The following is a 20,547-nucleotide window of genomic DNA, read 5'->3' as shown; positions in this document are numbered from 1 at the left end:
ATCCATGGTAAAAGACCTACAGATGTTTTTCACAGATCAAGGAAATGGGATGCATTAAGTAAGAGTTAAGGTCTACTCACCTGAAGAGAAGTAGCACAGCTTGGGGGAAAGTCTGAAAATTGTTGTTTCTGTTTATTTGATTGTTGTCCCTCATGGCCACTTTTCCAAATACCTACAGGTATATAAAATGGGATTTTGGCTTTCATCCTAGTGACCTGTACTGCCAGAAGCTGCAGGCCTTGCTGTCTAACCTTGCTTCAGTATGTATGAAAAACACTTTCACAAATATGCTTTCTTTACTTTCTTTAGATTTCTCCTGATACTGATGTAATTGCAGTAAATTTATCACACATACAAGATCATTCTTAATAACTGAATTTTGTATCAATAAACCATTGTAATAATAAAACATATGCCTGTATTTTAGGTGATGAAATAGTATTTGCTTTAAACTAGCACCTAGAATCTTTTACTGATCTTAAAGCCCTACTGTGCTAAATATTGTACATACTTGTGGTAAGAAATAATTGCTGTCCTGAAAAAAATCAAAGCTAAATAGAGAAAGAGAAGAAAAGTAGGAACTAAAGCACAGAGTCTGAGCACCTTTTCGCAGCCAGATGGAAATGAATTCTTTTTTTCAAAGTTAAATTGGAATTCCTTGCACAAGACCATTCTTATTCCCCAGTATATTTCTTTCCATTCACAATACAGTAAAAGTTGTTACTTAATTTAGAGAGATTGACGCCATTATGCTCTTACATGTTCCTGGATTGTAAACCAGATTCTTTTCCTAGTTTTATCCTTTACATATAGAACACCTTTAAAAAAAAAATGGATTTTTCATGTCTGATTCCCAAAAATCTATAGTAGAAAAAGCCAGGCATTCTTTCATACATTCATGCATAGGAATAAACTTCACAGTGGCTCCTTTCAGCAAACCAAGACACTATGAGATCACGCTGAGCTCTTTCCTTGCATCTTTTTTAATATTCTGACTAACACAATCATAGGCAAAAAAGGATTTTTACATTACTTTGAAAGCTCTTATCCACTATCAAAGGAATGTTTCAGTAAGCACTGTAGCAAGTCTCAGAGTAGCCAACACTGCACCTTTCTTTAATGCTAAAAAAAGTCAGTAATTACCTGCATTCCAATGACAGCATAGATGAAGAACAGCATGGCTATCAGAAGGGCAACGTAAGGCAGAGCCTAGAAATGGAACAGGTGCATTGGCTTTTAATATTTTCACAACACAATTTCAATTTACAAAAATAATTTCTCTGTGCAACACAGGCTTGTCCAATATTTTTTTTCCTATGCAAGTGTTTAAAATGTTATTGCCTGTCACTCTTAATATTCTGCTGCATGCAATGGACACCAGCTCCATTATATTCTAAATTATTTCTGCCAGCAATCTGGGGGGAGCAATCCTTTTTAGCAGTTTTTAATTTTATTTTCATTACTGATCCTGATAACACAATGACACTTCCTTCTATATACGGTTACGAGCTCCATTAACTCTATATTCATTGGAGTTTTCAGGTGATATATATTCAAATCAGGAAATATATATACAAATACGTATTTGTTACACTTATGAAATCAGTTTATATATATATATAAAAAGATTAAATTCCCCTTTCGTGGTCATTCAATGTGTAGAAATATGTCAAAACTATCCTATACCAATTTTTTTTTTTTATTAAGTACCACAGAAATCTCATGGTACCAGCCAATATTAAATTACAAAGAATGACCTTTGGACTCACTGAAGTAACAGGTAAAGTTTATTTTGACACCATTATGCAAATATATTTAAAAATAGCATTATTGATAGCATGAATTACCAACAAAACTCTACAGATGATTGGTTCATAAAACTTTGTGAATAAATTGTTTCAATTATCAATCAAATTCAAAGAAATTTTACTAACCTGAAATGACTTAATAAATGTCCACAGTAAAGTTCTGATTCCTTCTCCCCTGCTAAGCAGCTTCACCAGCCTCATCACCCGGAAGAGACGGAAAAAAGTGATGGAAATTCTAGCGCTGTCTTCAGAGTTCTGAAGAGCATCATGGAGAAGTCAAACCAAATACAGATTCAAACATGCAACAGTTCCAGAAAAACAACAACAAATGCAAGGTGGAAGAGGTAAGATTTGAAAATGTTTCTTGAGGGCCTTTTCACCTCGATAAGCATGATATGACAGGAAAAAGTACATGCTAAAAACACAGGACCTGTAGAAATGCTTCACACATCACATGCATTTCCAAGTTTTCTGGTTTGTTAATATGGATCATATTTGCTTTGTAATAGACTTCAATAATACATTGACAATGAATGCAAACCACTGCATAACACCTTTGTAATAAGACAGTTATGAAAAATACAGAAAAAATTGGTGGAAAATAGGCATGGTAAAAAGAATAAACTCAAGTAGAGGTAAAACCACTGGGGTCAATTTACTAATCTTACCCCAGACTCATCAGTTGTGACTGTTTCAGTTGGCTTTGGCTTTAAGAAATTAAGAACATTCAATATTAAAATCAAATAAAAGATTAAAAAAAATCAGCTTAACCATAAACAGAGGGAAAGACATTTTTCATTGCTAAATATAAATTAACATCTTTCAACTCAATATACTTCCTGAACAAAACATTCATATCCTTATTAAAATATTCCCTTCAGCATTTCATGATCGCTGACTCATGCTAAAACATTGTTGGCTGACTCACAATAAAATTTGCTAGTATAAAACATGTTTAAAAGACTCAAGACAAAGTAAAAAAAAAATATCTGCTCCTATGAAAACAAAGAGGAATTATTGACTTCCACAGGTTGTACGAAATTGTAGCAATAAGCCTAAGTAAAACTCTAGAACAAAGTTGCAGAGTCAAACTGGACTTTCAAGATCCCTTTTCTGCTGTGTTTTTTTGGGATTTTTTGAAGATTAATTATCCATCACTGGAATCTAACCATATTTGAGTAACTGTGGTTTATATCACATCAAAGCAAATGAATTCACTTGAGTTAACTCTGATGAACATTGGGTCTTGCAGCGCTTAACAAGAATTTCATTCTGCCAAAATGATAGACAAACATTTTTAGCACAACGATGTGAAGGCTAATCCTCCCAGGGAGGTGCAAATGAGAAGGCAACACTTGTACTCTCTCACCATCTACAAAGTAGTGTTGTATCAGAGATGATGTGACAGTATCAGGCACGGAGAATGGGTTCAGGATTTGATTGACCCTTTTGATACAGATCTGTAAAAACCTCAGGAGCTACAAGGAGACAGGCACACACCAACTTCTTTTTTACAGAGCCAAACTCCATCCTTTGAAGAAGAAACTCACTTGTCTCTTTACAATGTCTCTGTCTTTTGGAGAAACTGCCTTGATGCCCTAAATTGCTAAACACTTAGCAGATCAGGCATCAAAGCTTAAAGGACCAGGTGTCCATGTGTGTTTGTACACTGACAGATTCACAGCAGCTTCTTGAATGAAAGCATCTTTAAAAACACTCATAGGACTAGAACAAAGGACATGGTGGATGTTAGATCCAAGTGATGGGTCTTACTCTCTTGCCTAAAATATCCTCCTTTTCATGAGGAACTTTTCAACAACTACTGTCACACAGAGCAGCAATAACCACAATGCCTCCTCACTGATGCTTCCAACACATTGTGGATGCATCAGGCACAAGCTCAGTGCCACACTTCACTGGGAAAAAAAAATCAAATATTGCTGTTATCTCAAGTAAAACCTGAGGAGAAGGAAAGGAGTTGATTCTACTGAAAATACTGGTAGTATTTTTTACATACTATGGTAAAAAAACAAGAACAGTTAGTACTTTGTTGAAGTCAGATCATTAACAGTATTTTTAAGTGCTATTTTTTTGTCTGTTACTTCTTTGAAAAACTTAAATAAAGGGTATCACAAGGGGAAAATGAGGTAAAAGTAACTGTTCAACTACATTCAATCTACAAATGCATTACTGTCCTGCCAGTATATCAGTCCTTTCTGAAACAAAGAGTTTCAAACGTTTGATGGGATTATTACTAAACTGATGCACCATTATGAACCAAAACCCTCATTAGACTTAAGTAAGAGTATTTTTAAAATCAGCTGTAACATCTAAGCTTTGTAAATACTTATATAAAATACACAAACAATATGCTGCCAACGATAGACATTGCTATATTAGAAATTCCCTGCATAATTCAGCAATTTGAAATAAACCCATCAAAATAATGATTAAGAGGAAATTCATAATCAAAAACATCATAAATGCCAAAACATCCCACAACATGGAAACAGTCTTGCAAAGTGGTCTACCTACATCAATCACAAACCTATACTGGTAGTGTACACAGACCTACATTGTTACTGACTTTTTGGTATAGAAAAAAATTCTTTTTTATCTGAAACTTTTGAATAAAAAGGGTTTCATTACACCTTCTGCACACAATGCCTGAAACTTCCTATTAATCCCTGGTGACTGATTCATGCTTAGCTTGACGCTGTCTTAATCAGTGAACAAATTATTTCATTAGCATTCAATATTTCATATCATCAAAATTCAATTAAGTATTTGACAGATATAGAACAGTTTAAATTACAGTATCATCACAAACTAACACCAAAAAATGAAGTAAAATGCTGGGATTTGCATCTGGGAGTTTTTCCCTCTCTGTTTTATAGGAGATTCACTGAGCCCCAAATAAGCTAAGAATAGTATTAGGATAAAAATATGTAATGGGATACATAAGAACAGAAAAAGGAAACTTCAGTCCTACAGATTGTTATTTCATTTATTTTTGAAAGAAAACAATATGAGTATGCCTCATTATTTGGTTATGAAAAAACCCTTTTAAAAAAGAGATGTTGGTAAAAAAATCCTTTTTGTGCATACAACTTTCTTAATAGTTACTTAATTCTCACTTTTGAAAATGGAGCCAGAGATTAAACAGTTCTACTGCAGGTGCTCAGGAATGATGAGTGCAAAATCATCAACTTTTTTACCTGAAGAGCACTGGATGTACTTGTGTCTGCACAGGACTGGGTAACACACACTCCTCCCAAACTGCTTTCTCAGCTTCCTTGCACTAACCAGTCCTGCCTACCTGTTTCTGATGGCTGATCTGCTGCTGCTAGGACGTGTTAGGATGTGATATGCAAGAGATTAAAAAATATGGACACTGGGAAGTGCAAGCCAGGAATGAAAAAGGAAAAAGCCCTGTTCACAAAAAGTAAATTTTACAAAAATACCAATGTGGAGATAGATGCTAGAAAGAAAAAATTAAAATTAACTCCTAATACCAGAGGAATTTTTTTTCTGGTGGAGCTGAAAATATTCAACTTCTGCTCATCATTGGCCAAGTGGTTTGGGTACTGACATTTTAAAGTGAGTGCACCTAATTTTTTACCTTCTGTGGCATTTCCCTCTGATAATACAGCAGCTTGGTTCATATTACTATCACTGATTATAACAAAGCTAATATAGTGATATACCTCAAAGAAAACATTCTCTATACTTCTTTATAAAGGAAATGCTCATCTAAGAGACAAAGTTCTTTATGTGTGTCCATCCAGCATGAAGTAATGCTATAGTCTGAGAACCTTTGATTAACACAATCTTCAGTAACATTAACAGACAGACAGTAACAGAGAACGTCTGCTTCCTACAGATAAAGAAACAACATACTCTACCCAAACATAGTCTTATTTGTAACTTCAGTAACATTACTGGACACACACATATAAGTAGGTAGCAAATTATCTATATGTAGGGCAAGTATTAGAATAGACTAGAGCAGGGAGCAGGTTGAGCAGAGTGTCTCTTTGGATGATGGTTGCTGACAAGAATGCAAATGAAAAGTATTTCCTGTGGTCAGACAATCTACCTACCTACCACCTCCTCTTTCCTCTCACCTTCCACCAATCATTCTAATACTACTCATGCCCCAAATGCTTCAGGACTGGTTGGTCAGTATAATGATGTTTTTGTCCCCTGTGGGGCTACGCAATTCCTGAAACAACAGCTGTGCCTCTGGGATCCCTGCTAGGTGTCTGCTAAAGGACATAGCTAGAATAAACCAACAGCTTCTCTTCTCACTGCTTGGCTGACAGATGCACTGCAAGGAGGTAAATGAGGACAGGGAATGACTCAACTAGTCTACTTTTTCTGTCACCCAGCTACACTAGCCCACACAGAAGCTTGTTCAGCAAAGCACTTCATAACTACTTAATTTTAAGGGAATTATTAATATTTCAAATAGACAGTAACATGATTTTTCTTAGAGTTCAGTACAGCAGTTTTTTTTCCCCAATCCCAAACCTCAAAGAATACTAATCTATGATCAACCTACATTTCTGACTAAAATATTTGCAATCTGCTACCAATTTCACTCAAGCATTTATTGCTGCTTATGAAAAATTTAGCACATTTCCCAAAAAGAAACTCTTCATTACACTCTTCATATTGCAACAAAAGTTCAAAATAAACATCCTCACTGAAAAAAAATCTTCCATGTCAAAACTGTGAACAGTGTGAAACAGATTGCATCATGCATTGGAAGCAAACAGTAGCTCAGCACTTAAGAAAAAATAAACAAGGTGAAAGCCAGCTGGTATTAGTAAATGGTGTTGGTCAAATGTTTCTTTTTTACAGACTGTGCCAAAGGGTAGAAGATATGCCAAAACAAATGAACATATAATTAGTGGTGCAATAGTGATTACAAATCTAGAAGGAAATACTTGAATGAAAAATACATGTGATGACAAAAACATATATAGGAAAGTATTCAGGTTGCCAAAATATCTTCAGAAATGTGTAGTGCACGTGTCTGTGTGCATGTCTGCACATACATACACAATTTGTTCAGAGAATAATTCCTGGAATTCAAATATAGTGGCAAGTAATTTTATACATAGTCTTACCACTGTTCTCTATATTCCCTGTTCAACATTAACTAAATACTCAAATTATATGCATAATTTAGTAAATATTTTGAATCAATGTGAAGAACCCCAGAGCAGATTTAAAAATATATCATTTTACTTCTAAGAGATTTAAAACTCTAAGCTCATAACTAACATATTGATAGCATAGGGTATTATTATGGTAACTAATATATATTCAGGTATACAAAAAAGTAAATAAATTATTAGTACTAACAACTTCATGAAAGCAGCTCAGAAATTTACTTTATTGCCACATTCAATATTATAACACAGTAGAGATTTCATATTTCGATAAGTCTTCCTACTAACAAAATCAAAACCTTATGTTAACGTATTTTTCTGACCTACCCTTAAGCCGAAGGAGATACATTTACAAAAGTCTACAAAATATATTAACAGTAGTAAAAAAATATCAATTACTAGCAAAAACCCAGAAGTTCTAACTTATACTGATGCACAAAGTGGGATTCAAACTGGATTGCAGTGATTTTGCTCAAAATCGGAATCCAGAGTCTCTTACAGGAGGTGGATATGAGGTATTTAATACGCTTCTACACACAAGCAAGACCAGCTGTCTCACCAGTTACTAGATGAGTGGGCAACTATATAAAAATAAGCACCAGCCCTCCCAGAACACAGTCCACTGCAGTCTGGCAAACAAAAAGAGCATCCCACTGCTTGCAAATCAACACGATGCACTGCAGGGGGCTGAAAGGGCAATAAAGGTGCTCCTTGTTAGCAAATGGCAGAATTGCCAACTGGTTTTGTGAGGTACTTTTTCCATGTGTGACATGGCTGCTAACCACTGCCAGCTCTCACAGTTGGTGTAAGCATCGAATTAGCTTCATGTGTTTACAGTGGAGATTCAAGACGAACAGGTTTTCCTGAGAGGCTCAGGAGGAAGACATCAATGCTGTTCACTTAAGCCCTATTTCAGCAAAGAACTTGAATTTTACTGAACTTCAAGCATTAAATTAGTCATGGGGACTGCATTACACATTTGCACAAAAGAAGAGGAAAGTTAATTCTCCATTATTTTATCGATATTTTGGCAGCACATGAATAGTGAAAGAAACTTGAATTTAAAAAAATGTGAATGAAAACCTTTTTAACTACTACTGTAACAATGTGATCATGCCTCTAAGTCATCCAGTGCTGGTCATCCAAATGGTTTCTGAGCTGACAGATAATTTCTATGCAGTCAGGCCAGACTGAAACTTGTTTGTCATTTCTATTTAAGAAATTACTCATTTATTCAAAATTTATTTCCAAATGTCTTTCATTGTGTTAATTTATGAATGTCCATCTCCCAGAATGAACTGACCACAGCCTGTGTCTGGCAATCTCTGCATTTTTAGTTGAAAAGGAACCATTTTTATGACCACACAAGATCTAGCATGTCATGTGTTACTTTTTGAAAACAGATCAAAAAACCCAAAAAATAATTATGTAGGGTTTAGTAGTGCTTTAATTTTTTTTTTATTGCTACCATATATATATATTTACTAATATACTTGCCTCTAAAAATTTCTAAAAATAAAACGAACATGAAAACCCATTAGGTTCATAAAAGAAGAATGGGTTAAAGAAAGGGATATTAAATGACAAAGCAAATTAAAATAACAATATAGAAAATAGTGCATTGTCAAAATATATGTTGCTCTGAGGTGGTTCATTTCTAGAGTTGGTCGCTGATCCAGTCCTTGAGGATGCTGAGCAGTCCTGTAAATTGCTGAACACATTAAACACTGATTTTCATAGGCACCAAAAATATTCAAAACAGTAAATTCCTGGATTCTATGTGAATGTGAGATTACTGGATCAGAAGAATCAGCCTCAGGACACCATATACATTGTTGTAAAACATTAAAAAAATAAGAAAAGGGACCAAAACAAAAAGTTTACATTTAATTTCCAGAATTTAATACTGAAACGAAGGTGATACATAACTAGAAAGTCCAATCCACTCTCTTGAAAAAATGGGTCAGATACAAATATACGACATAGTAGAAGAACCTGCTGGCCTTTGAAGTTAGTCTAAATGTACACAGCTAGACTAGAATGATGCTGAGTTGTTTCCATAGCATGAAGCAATTTTATATGCAAACCTGTAACAATGTTTAGTTCATCTTGGGTGCTTTACTTTAGATATACATTCTTTCAAGTCTTCTTTTGAATTGCTCATTTAATGTGGTTCTACTTGTGCAGTTACAACTGCAACAAGATCTGGTTTTACATCAGCTCTAGCAATTTCTGCTGCTTCAGATCATCCCTCAAACAAGGCTGAGCTTCCTCAGTTTAGGAAATTTTTATAGTGGGAGTTTTCATAGGTGCCATTTCAATTGTGCTTCAAATCCCATTGAAAATAAAGTCTTGCTAGCATCTTAGCAGAGCTGTGGATTTCGCAGGATCACTGTCAGTGTTAGGAAAAAAGTACAGGTGGAATGGCACAATTCAGAATTCCACAAAAATATTAAGATGCTCTAAACACTGAATTTGGATTGTGCAAATTTAAACAAAACTAATGAAGTTGGACTAATTCAGTATAATGAAAACAATAGAAGTAATAAAAATCTAAGAAATTTCCCTGAACACTCTGCAGTATTCACTGTTTCATGTTGAAAATGGGAAATCAAGCCTAGAAATATATTGAAACTGTAACGCATTAATGACTTGAACAAACAAAGCACAAAGAAGTGGAAAAGACCAGAAACAGACAAGACTTAGTACACAAATAGCCTGCTGTGCAGTGCTAGAAGAGAGCAAAGATGAGCCTTTTTCTCTAGTGAGAACAGCACAAAAAAACTGGGAAAGGGAAGTGCTACTTGCTGACTGTGGTGTGTACTTTTCCTGAAGAAACGTATCTCCAGAATATTTTCATGAAAACTGAGTGAATTACTGAAATGTCAGTGTTCTTCACAGCTGAAAGCTCAGCAGGGATCAATTACAAGTAATGCTGTCAAGTTAACACTGCCCTTAGAGTGTTAAATATGGGGTTAAATACAGGGACATCTTCTATTGTCACAGAAGTACATAAGAGCTATTTCTCAACATCTTCACCATCAAGTACATTTTACAGTTATTAGGGAAAACTAATTTAAATGCTTGGTGTTTTTATGCTCCTCAGATATTATCCTCATCTGCACCAGTACCACAATGAATGGAACTTAGTTCTCAGAATTATCGATAGGGAGGTCTAAGATCTTCAGCAGGTGGAATGTGCTAACCTCACCTGCTGAATCTGTGTGCTCCCTGAGGATTTTCCAAGTCTCACCTTCTTCAGTTTCCCTTTCTGAGGTTTCAAGAAGTATTAGAGGTAAGAGGCACTTTCCTCTGAAATTTTATTTTGACTAGTTAAACAAAAAAACATGTAAGCACAGGAGGCACCTGCATATCTACTGCAGATAGATTCTTATCTTTCAATTATATTTGTGATACAGCTTTCCTTCTTAAAACCAGCAAGTCAGATAGGAAACAGGCAAAAATCAGTATTCCCCTATTTTTTCCTCGGAGAAGATATTTATGTTGTCCAAACACCTGTACGTGTAAGGGGTATCAGTTAACATTTTGGTGAAAAGATGGAGTTCTCCAACTACTTTAAGAGCGATTCAAATTTCAAAACAGAAGGGAAAAGAAAAAAATAATAGGAAAATTTAAACATTCTATTTTCCACAGCATGGAAAGCCTTACTTTTTCAATGTGCCCTTCTGCTACCTCATGACATATGAGTGCTACCATTGCTCTAAAAATCAACACCTCCCCCCCCCCAAAAAAAAATATTTGTTAAACTGAGCCACTGAAACAACTTACAGAATCTTGAATTATCTTGGTCAAGCTACCTACAAAAACCATTAGGCTTCAAGTAAAATAGTAACAGATGTTTAATTCCTTTTTTATACATAAAATGTTTAAAATACTTTCTGTACATGTATATAAAAACATAACTCTCATTGTCTCACTACACTGAGCACGTGCAACTTTATGGGTCTGTAGATTTATAATAGCTTGTACAAACATTTCTATCCATGTTTTGGTCTTTGATTCCAGTATAAAACATACTTTTCTAAAAAAGGATTTAGAGGGATAAAGTTTACATTTTATGTATTTGTTGATGACAGCAATTACTTTTTAGTGCATGAACAGTTGCTACTTACATTAACTTCTGTTATAGCAATATCAACGACGCTACCAACAACAATTAAGGCATCAAAAGTGTTCCATGCATCAGTGAAATAGTGCTGTTAGGACAAGCATTCAGCAGAAAGAGAGCAAGAGAAAAACACAAACAGAAAAAGAGAAGAAAAGGACAGTGTTATAACACAGAAACACTCTAGGCTTCTCTGATGTACCACTATACAATCTAATCTTTCCCTTTCATAGCTAAAAAAAATTGGTAGAAAAAAAAGGCTATTTCCCATATCAACATATTTGACCTATGACTGGTCTGTACTCAAACTTTAGAAACATCAGATCAAAATCTGTGACTTGTCCAGATGATGGAAATAGTGGGGAGACAGAGAAAGAGAAGTAGGGACTGGGGAAAGTAAGCTGGGGTATACTCACATCAGCTTCACTGAGAACGACGTCTACTATGCTGCCAATAACGATGAGGGAGTCAAACGTATTCCAGGCATCACTAAAATAGCCCTGAACAGAGCAGGCAGGGTGCAAACGTTTGTGATTACACATGAAATGTCAAATATTTGCATACTTCTGTTTAGTTTTGCATAAACAGAAATTAGTTAAACAAAACCTGTGGTCTAATGAGAAAACAAAACAAAACAAACAATATTGCCTACTGAAGGAAAAGCAACATATATGTGCGTGTGTGTATATATATACACTTTATATATATATACATGTACAGACACACACAGACACGCACACACGCATTACACATGCTGAATACACTGTCCTGCAAGCACAATGTTGGCAAAAAAAAGCCATCATCCAAAACTGATTTTGGACTTCTAGCAAGGCCAAAAAAATTCTCAAATATAGACCCTAAGAAGCATAACAAAATCTTTTTAGTAATATTTCTAAAAGTCCAAGCCAATTGAGACCTCCTTAACATTAATGACAGTCCTATCTAAGTGACTGGTAAAAATATTCAAAGGGTCAAAGCTTATCACTGGCTTATCATGCAAAATTATTAATGTGGAAATTTGCATAAATATTAGGGAATTGACATAATCTTCTGTTCATGAGCTAGTTTTAATATAGGGACTCAAACTACATTTGCAGTCAGGGTCTAAATCTGTAACCAGTGAAGTCAGTGATAGGAACTATGGCGATTTGAATGTTTCTCAAATCTTTGAATGCAGCCTGTCCAATGACTTAAAATTAATTTCCATTAATTGCTTAGGCATCCTTTTGACATTTCATGGCTTTAAATGTATTCCCTATGTGTATGTGACAGGCACACTGCTGCAAATGGTTATAGAGTGCTCTCATGCAATTAGGTGTCTACTGGCATCAAAACTGCATGTTTGAGCAAAAAAGATGCTTCAGAAGAAACCTTGAGGTAGGTTCCAGGATCAGTCTGTCACTAGGAACAAATCAAGATGTATTAATCTATTGAAGGCAACTTTACAGAGACAAGGTTTCCTGCAATGTGTGGATTTTGCTCGTTATGACAGACATTCATAATTGTAGTAACTTGCCCTATTCCCATGCAGATATAGTTACGGATCAGCCAACCATGACTAAGGAATGTCCGTTAAATGACAAAGGCTGAAACATTTTGTAAACATACATTCTGCTTACCTGGTAATTGAATTAAAAATACTAACTTGCCAGTCACTCTGGAAAAGCTCTAGAAACTGAATTCTGAGAGCTCTTGCACAATGCCTTATTGCTCCTTCTTTACTCATCCTGATTCATGAGAACAAGCCATTCTCAAAGTTTCTATTAAAACATCATGCTGAACCACCTCAATAGTACTGAAATTTATAATCTTAAAGAGATCAGCAGCTCCCAGCTAAAGAACAGGAGCTATTCTCAATTTTCTTCCTTATAACTCACATTCCTTATTTCTCTTATTTAAAAGTAGTATCTTTTTTTATTTTCAAGTAGTGATATTTATATATGAACATAAAATAAGAGAGTATTGGTAAACAGCAAATAGATAATCAGCACAATGCTAAGGTGTGCTATCCCTCTTCCTCTACAACAACAGGAACCAAAAAAAGGTCCTCCAAAAAAGGGCTACTTTCAGCTATAGTTACTTTACTAGACATGCTATTGCATAAGGCACTAAAATAGCAAATTCACATTTTTATTCAATACAGCTCAAATACTTTACACATTTATTTTATGAAACCTTTTCCATCAGTATAGACAAATATTGTTCAAAGTAATATGTAAAGCAAAAGCATACAAATAAACAAAAAAAAACTAAGAGAAAATAAAGATGGTTTTGGAACAGGGAGGAATGGACAAGTCACAGCAAATAAACATCATGCAAATAAGTTGTTTTCACCACTGCAATGACCCAAGATCAATTCACTTACTAGCCATCTCTCCTTTTTTCTTACAAAAATCTGATGTAAAACGACATGGAAAATTATTACAAGTTCAAGTAACAGCTGGCTATCAAGAAGCTGCACATAAGGTATGTGTTGATTTATTTTAGATTTCATAGCTATATTTTGTTTTGTAGCACTGTACTAAATCATGATAAGTATCGTATTTTAGCAAATATGAAGAACAATGTGAAGAAAAAGTGCCTGCTCTTTTAACTTACATTATGAAAAATTGTTCATTAAGAAATGCTGAAGGATAAAATCACAAATCCCAGGGAATATGTAGGCATAGAGAATTGACAGCAGAATGTTTCTATAGATCTACCACAAAAATATTTTAGTCCTTTTAGTATCCTGTTTAAAAGTTTAGGGCCTCATTCTGTCAAGTACTGTGTGTTCCAATCTCCCAGTCAAAAAGTGTGCCAGACACTCAGCATCACCTTTAATGCCTACCACTTAGCTAAGTTGTACCTATATCACAGTTGGAAAGCAGTCAGCAGTACTTTGATTTTAAATAGCACAATATCATAGTAAAAGCATCGATAATTTCTAGTAGCCTGAAGTTTGCATGACCAGCAAAACCAAAAGATTGCATTTTTCACAGGATTTTTGTTAACATATTAAGGGGACACTGTCAAGCAGATGAGATAAAAACTAACACTGTTTTATCCTACTCTTATTTTACAGAGTAATGGAGTTTTTTTGGCACCTTGAGCATCTTTCAAATAATATTTAAAATTCACAGATTTCATTAATAATATTGTCCATTCTGCTAGACTAGACTAAGAAACACACTAGTTAGACAAACATGAAAAAATTTATTTCGTTTTTCTTCGTGGACCCTAAAGCAAGACACTAAATTTGGTTTCAGATTGTTCCTTCTATTTTTAAACCAGTCTGAGTTAAAGCAATTAATTGTTTTAAGCATTAATGTAGTTTAAAATTTAGGATACTATGAGACATTCCCATGCTGGTTAAGACTGCTAGCTGCTCTGCCATTATTAATGAACTACATATCATGTGCTGCCAAGAGATGTTTTGTTAGAGAGTATGTGAGAATTTTAAGAGTTACAATCTTCAAATAACAGGATCGATACAAAGATAATAAAGATTTTTAGCTCCCTGCTAATTAGCCTCTGCCAAAAGTCTGATTAATATAATGGCTTTATAACCTTGTCCTGCTAATTAACAAGTTTAAGCTGTTCTTCACCAATTGAGGAACAAGATTTAGGAAGTAAGGACCTTTCACTGACAGTGTCTGTCCTTGAAATTCTGTGTTCAGATCCCAGGAAAGCATCCAGTTAGAAAGCATGTAGCAACAAAGATAAAACTCAAATTGTACAAAGTCTTAGAGACCACTATTAAGACACTGCATTTGATAACAAGAAAGAAGGCCATAATATGAATGGAACACTGTGATATTTACACTCAGGATCAGAGCACTACATTTCGCATTAGCTGCTATTGCTGACTAGCGTCACAAGTGTATGGAGAACCATACAAGGATTCACAATCTTCCTTCAAAGATGATGAAATGCAGCCAAGTCTTCTGAAACTTCAGTGTGAAACAGATATAGAACAAGAAATACAAATCAAGAAACACAATCAGCATACTCATGACACCGTGGGCCACATATCTGAGCTATCGTCTCTGGGACCTCATATTATGTTATTTTCTATGTAAAATCCTTAGCATTTAAGTAAAATTGGTGACACAAAGATACAAATAAATTAATTAGAAATGTACAATGGACTAGACAGTGCAGAGTGAGACTACGGGAAAGTGGGTAAGCATTCAGCCAAAACTCCACACTTCACATCTCAACACCAGACCTCAAGTGATGTGTAATTTGTTTACTTCTGCAGGCAAATACAAGCTATCTTGAAATCAAGTAGTTCAGGCTTCACAGCCAAGCTCATAACTAAATGCAAGCTGAATAAATAGTTTTGAAAAGCTGGAAAGCAGTTCTACACCTACTGCATGCTGAGCTGTGGGCAACCATGGCTGCCTTGCTGCGAGCCAGCTTGTTTACAGCAAGAATGAGATTGCCCCCACAACCTAGAGGCAGCCAGCTCTCTCCTGAACACCAAGGGCACAGTTCACAATTACAAATTCAGATATCCTGATTAAAAGAAGGGCAATGGAAAATGAAAAATACCAGCCTTGGATGGTAAGATCAATAATCAAGTGGCATGTATGACTCCTGTCAAATTCCATGCACAGTCGGTGACCACACTTTACTTATTTACAGAGATATAAACCCAGAATAAACACTGATTTCATTGTATAGAAAACAAAATTTAGCTTAGTTTTTCATTCTTAACTTTTGCAGTGTCATAAATGCAGTATGAGACCTGAGCAAAAAAGAGTGCATTAACTGCCAGTCTGATTTTAATCTTTTTCAATTACTAATTACAGTTATTAGTTTCTCTTGTAAATCCACTTTTGAAAATTTGCCTGTATTATTCATTTTGACAGTGTCCCTTTAAGGCAAGGAATTAACTACTCACTACTCTAACAAATATTCTGTATGTATAACTGAAAACAAAAATCTAACAAGGCAACTGAATAGGCAAATTATTTATATGCATGTTTCTAGCACCTGGCTATATTTCATAAAGAAATAATTTTGCATTTTAGAATTGGAAATATAACATTATACAGGTCTTCACTTGAGATTAACTTCTTGTAAAGTTATGAGTATAGTGCCATGAACAGGAGAAGTGGTAATGCTTATAACTGGAAATAATGTACTTGATTTACATGGGGACATTTTTATTACTTAAAAATATTCCAGATCTCATCAACCACCTTGTAATATTTTTTTCTGATACCTGTATTTAATTTCCTGGTGTTACATGTGTGCATATTCTCAGATTAACAATTCTGTTGTGATTTCACTGACAGATAAATGTGGGAAATGAAGGTTCTTTTTGTTCTTTGAGTAATATATAGCTCATGTGAAACTTACATTACACTTAATTCCTGTGGTGATGATCTAATTAAATCATATCTAAAACTTACCTTGGGTTTGAATGCAATCAGTTTCAAAACCATTTCAACAGTGAACACTCCTGTGAAAACCATGTTCATGATGTCCATTGCATCATTAAAGAGCTTAGACTGTCCATAGTGCTGTGAATGGAAAATACAAAAATTTTAAAAGTAAAGGCTTTAAAATATTAAGAGAAAGTAAGGCATCCTAAGGTAAAGTTGGCAAAAATGCAGCACAGCAAAATATTTTCTAGTCGCATTTATGATGCACATCTATACACATACAAGACTAGCTTAACATCTCTGGCCAAGAAAGAAGTTGTTTAAATCTATTCTCCTTCGGCACTCAGTGGAACAAAATTGTCATTCCTCTACATCCTAAGGAAATATCCTGAGAGATGGATTTGAGGTGAAAACTGCTCCCTCAACAAAGCAGTAATAGACAAAAGCAGTTTCTCAAGTTTTATGGGCTAGGTTTCAAAATGACATAACCTTGTGCCACACCTGTTTGGAATGGCTGCAGTATGTTAGTTACAGAATAACATGTACTGTGCAGGAGCCATAGTTTTAAAAGGCTACAGCGTCTGCAAGTTTACTAAAAAAATTAGAATAATTCTGTAAACGTTTTCTTATCAAAATCTGAAGTGGTAGAAAAAAGAAAGAGACAAATTGAAAAAACAGATATGAGAAGCAGGTGGCAAAGAACTTCATGCATGATGTAGAAAAAGTTAAAAAATGAAAAAATACACCAGGTATATATGGAAAGAGAGTTAATACATGAAAACATGTTTGTGTGAGATTTGCATTAACATACCAAATTCACATTGCTTCATTTATAAACTTCTGAAGACGATACAGACATGAATGATAGAAATATCATAGGCTGGTTTGGGTTGGAAGGGACCTTTTATTTTATCTAGTCCCATCCAAGCAAACAGGGAGCAGTGCATAGACACAATGAACGGAGAACACGCACAGAAACTACACAGAGGTGAAGTAATGCTTTAAGGCACACCATAAAAGAATATGTTAGATAAAAGAATCTAAGGGGTTGAAAGAAACTTTTGCTAACAAAATTAAACTCTTCAGATTTTCTTGCACATGGATAATCATGGGAATACACACATATAATACAAAGTAAACTATACTGCAGGTATAAGATAAAGCTCAAGGAGCTTTATTAGGAAGACCTAATATCAAGCTGTTTTAAACAATTTTACTTCAGAGAACTGATTAACAGACTAGAACATGTCACAGAAGAGCACTATGATCAGAGGTGCTGCTTCTTTTTTTTTTTTATTTCACTTCACAGAAAGAATTAAGGTTGCCATAAATTAAAGGTCTTATATCACCCATATCTTTCCCTGCAATTTATGTCAACAGCTTCAAAAGAACTTCTGGTTCTCCTACCTGCATAGCCAAGCAAAGTGTGTTCAGCATGATGAGGACAAACATGATGTATTCAAACCCAGTGGAATTCACCACATACCAGAACTTGTACTGGTAAGGATTTTTTGGAATATATCGACGAAGAGGACGTGCCTTCAGGGCATATTCCACACACTGACGCTGTAAAAGTAAATGCATCAAGAATTGTCAGAGTATACCTAGCAGTTAATAAAACAATAATATAGTTAATAAGTGCAATATCATATAATTAATAAGTGTTAAATGTAAGCATTAAAGCAGTCTACTTGATGTAAGGTTATTTATATGTTATTAATAATCAAGCAGCATACTAATCCTCACTTGGTTATTTACAACTGCATCTCATCATATACCTTACTGAGCCACATACAAAGAATCAAATAATGCTCATGGAAATCCTGAAGTGTTTCATCTATATAGCACTACACTGTAGACTATATGTATTTATACTTGCAGGACATAACATGAGTATTTATGAATTTATAAGTCATGCTTTGTCTTTACTAAGTTTTCAACAACCGATGTAACTGGCAAAGCATAAAATCCTACAGTCAACAAAGTAAATACTGAGGAACTGTTATTTCTGGATTCAACTACTACTCTAGTAGTGCCTGAAATGTCCAGGCAGGCTGGGCCTTCCACTTGGCTTTTGAAGAACAGAAATAAAAGCTGGCTGAGGGGCACAAAAGGCAGAATGAATTTTGGTTAAAGGTTCATGCTTAGTTTTGTTTAAATTAAGTGTGTTACAGTTGAACAAAACTACCTGGTGACTATTGAGTTTCTCAAAGTATTAAGCACTAAAAGGGAACAGATATAATTTTTAATTTGAATCTGAACATCCCTTGTGAATTTCTAAATCAATAAGAAAAGAAGAGCGTAGAACATTTTTAACACTTTCACATTTAACACTTTCAGACTATTCAGAACACAATTTCTTTTCCTGTTCTTATTGTAAAATGTACCTCTGCCTATGGATAAGCTGGCAAGCGCTATATGCTTCTTCATGTGACACCAACAAGTGAGATATTAAGAAGCTGACATGCTTAATCTAACACCTTTCACAACAAAAAGATTGATACCTTGGGATTTCAGAAAGAGAAACATACAGTGACCTGAATATCAGTTAATGCTATTTATTATTTCCTTTTTTTTTTTTTAAATAAAATATGTATTTGGTGCCCTCTTCTGACCCAAAGCAGGAAGGGAGCTCTTACTGTATAAACAATAAAAGATCCTTTAAAAGTTAAGAGTTCTTAATTTATTTTAACCTGATTTTTGTCCAGCTCACAGTTCTTATACTCTTGTTCTCCTTGTTCTTGGAATGTAACAATCACAAAACCAACAAATATGTTCATCATAAAGAAAGCAATAATGATGATATAGATGATGAAAAAGATGGAGATCTCCACTCTGTAGTTGTACACAGGTCCTACATTCTCGCCATTTGAATCAATGGCTTTGTACAACAGCCTGAAAAACAAACAAAAGTTTATCTTTATTAGTATTAAAATGACAAGAGAGTAAAATATGCAGACTGATAGGACAGATTTCAAAAATAGTTTACTATTTACTGCTATCTTTTTATAGTGACTGAGAGTGCTTACAAAGCATATCAAAACCAGAAGAATCACATCACACAATCTTATGTTTTTTCCAAAAGAACTAAGGTAATGACCAGATGGTTCTATATTTCCCCTCCCCCCCACCCCATACAGCTCTCCTCTAAGACTTTTCTCATAGAGAGAAATAGTGAGTGGTAGTTTGGTCTTCCTGGGCCTCTCTATTGTACTATGCACTAGGAGTGTACCATGGCTTGATTTTTTTAGTAAAGGTTTTACTCAAAGGTGTAGAAGGTTCATATTAGTAATATTTAAAGGGCATCGATGGGTAAACATCTAAAAAGATTCATTCCATTGGAGCTAAAGAATAGCTCCAAAAGTAGCTGAAAGATTAGCAATCAATAAAAAAAGTTTGCCCTTTATAGATAGAAGTGAATGAAGAAATACAGGAAAAGTGCACAAATTCAGAAGAAAAGTAGGGTTTTTTCCTTCCTCCATTAATAAGTTTTTCTATTATCACTTAAGACTGCTTTGTTGCCAAAAGTGCCTGGTAAATGATACAGAACTGTTCTGGAAAATAGAATGCTGTGAAAATGGGGAGAATTCACTTACGCAGGCCAGCCTTCAAAAGTGGACACTGTAAAAAGAGCCATCATAGCAGACAGAACGTTATCAAAGTTGAAATCACTGTTTTGCCAGACTCTCTCTTTGACCATTGGACTCTCGACATCTCCATCTTTATACACGATGTATATCCCTCTGTGGGAAACAAACAAACAGTCACTCCTGAAAGATTAAATTAGCCTCAGTTATACAATGCTCTCCTCAAAACTGTTTATTTCACTCCCTCCCTAAGCTTATTTTATTTCGTTGCTAACCTGTGTCTTGTGGTGGATTTAAGATGCTAACCTCAATTCACACAAACCTAGATGGCCTGACACATGCCTGCCATATCTGCTACAGCTTAAATTACTGGCATTATAATGTGTCACATTCTTAGATCAAAGATGTTCTCACCGGCACTCCTCGGGATTCTGTTTTGCCTCATCGGTGCACCTGTAGAATTTTCCCTAC

The 20,547-nt window shown here is 34.9% G+C and overlaps 1 protein-coding gene across 1 annotated transcript in view; it reads right to left on the bottom strand.

Moving 5' to 3' along the window:
• The window catches only part of CACNA1D (calcium channel, voltage-dependent, L type, alpha 1D subunit), a 154,843-nt gene that overhangs the window by 30,934 nt on the left and 103,362 nt on the right, over positions 1 to 20,547 (bottom strand). The window contains exons 25-35 of the mRNA XM_009993306.1: positions 20,491 to 20,543; positions 20,086 to 20,232; positions 19,183 to 19,384; positions 17,897 to 18,055; positions 16,517 to 16,627; positions 13,480 to 13,509; positions 11,531 to 11,614; positions 2,477 to 2,515; positions 1,935 to 2,063; positions 1,144 to 1,209; positions 81 to 172 (exon numbers count right to left, since the gene is read on the bottom strand). Coding sequence (XP_009991608.1) covers positions 81 to 172; positions 1,144 to 1,209; positions 1,935 to 2,063; positions 2,477 to 2,515; positions 11,531 to 11,614; positions 13,480 to 13,509; positions 16,517 to 16,627; positions 17,897 to 18,055; positions 19,183 to 19,384; positions 20,086 to 20,232; positions 20,491 to 20,543 — 1,112 coding nt within the window. The remainder of the gene's footprint in view (positions 1 to 80; positions 173 to 1,143; positions 1,210 to 1,934; positions 2,064 to 2,476; positions 2,516 to 11,530; positions 11,615 to 13,479; positions 13,510 to 16,516; positions 16,628 to 17,896; positions 18,056 to 19,182; positions 19,385 to 20,085; positions 20,233 to 20,490; positions 20,544 to 20,547) is intronic.

Source organism: Chaetura pelagica, unplaced genomic scaffold (assembly GCF_000747805.2).
Source record: "Chaetura pelagica isolate M959 unplaced genomic scaffold, ChaPel_1.0 scaffold630, whole genome shotgun sequence".
In the NCBI taxonomy this organism is placed as follows: Eukaryota; Metazoa; Chordata; class Aves; order Apodiformes; family Apodidae; genus Chaetura; species Chaetura pelagica.
The sequence above is the reverse complement of the archived record's forward strand: the minus strand, read 5'-3'. Positions and strand labels throughout refer to the sequence as shown.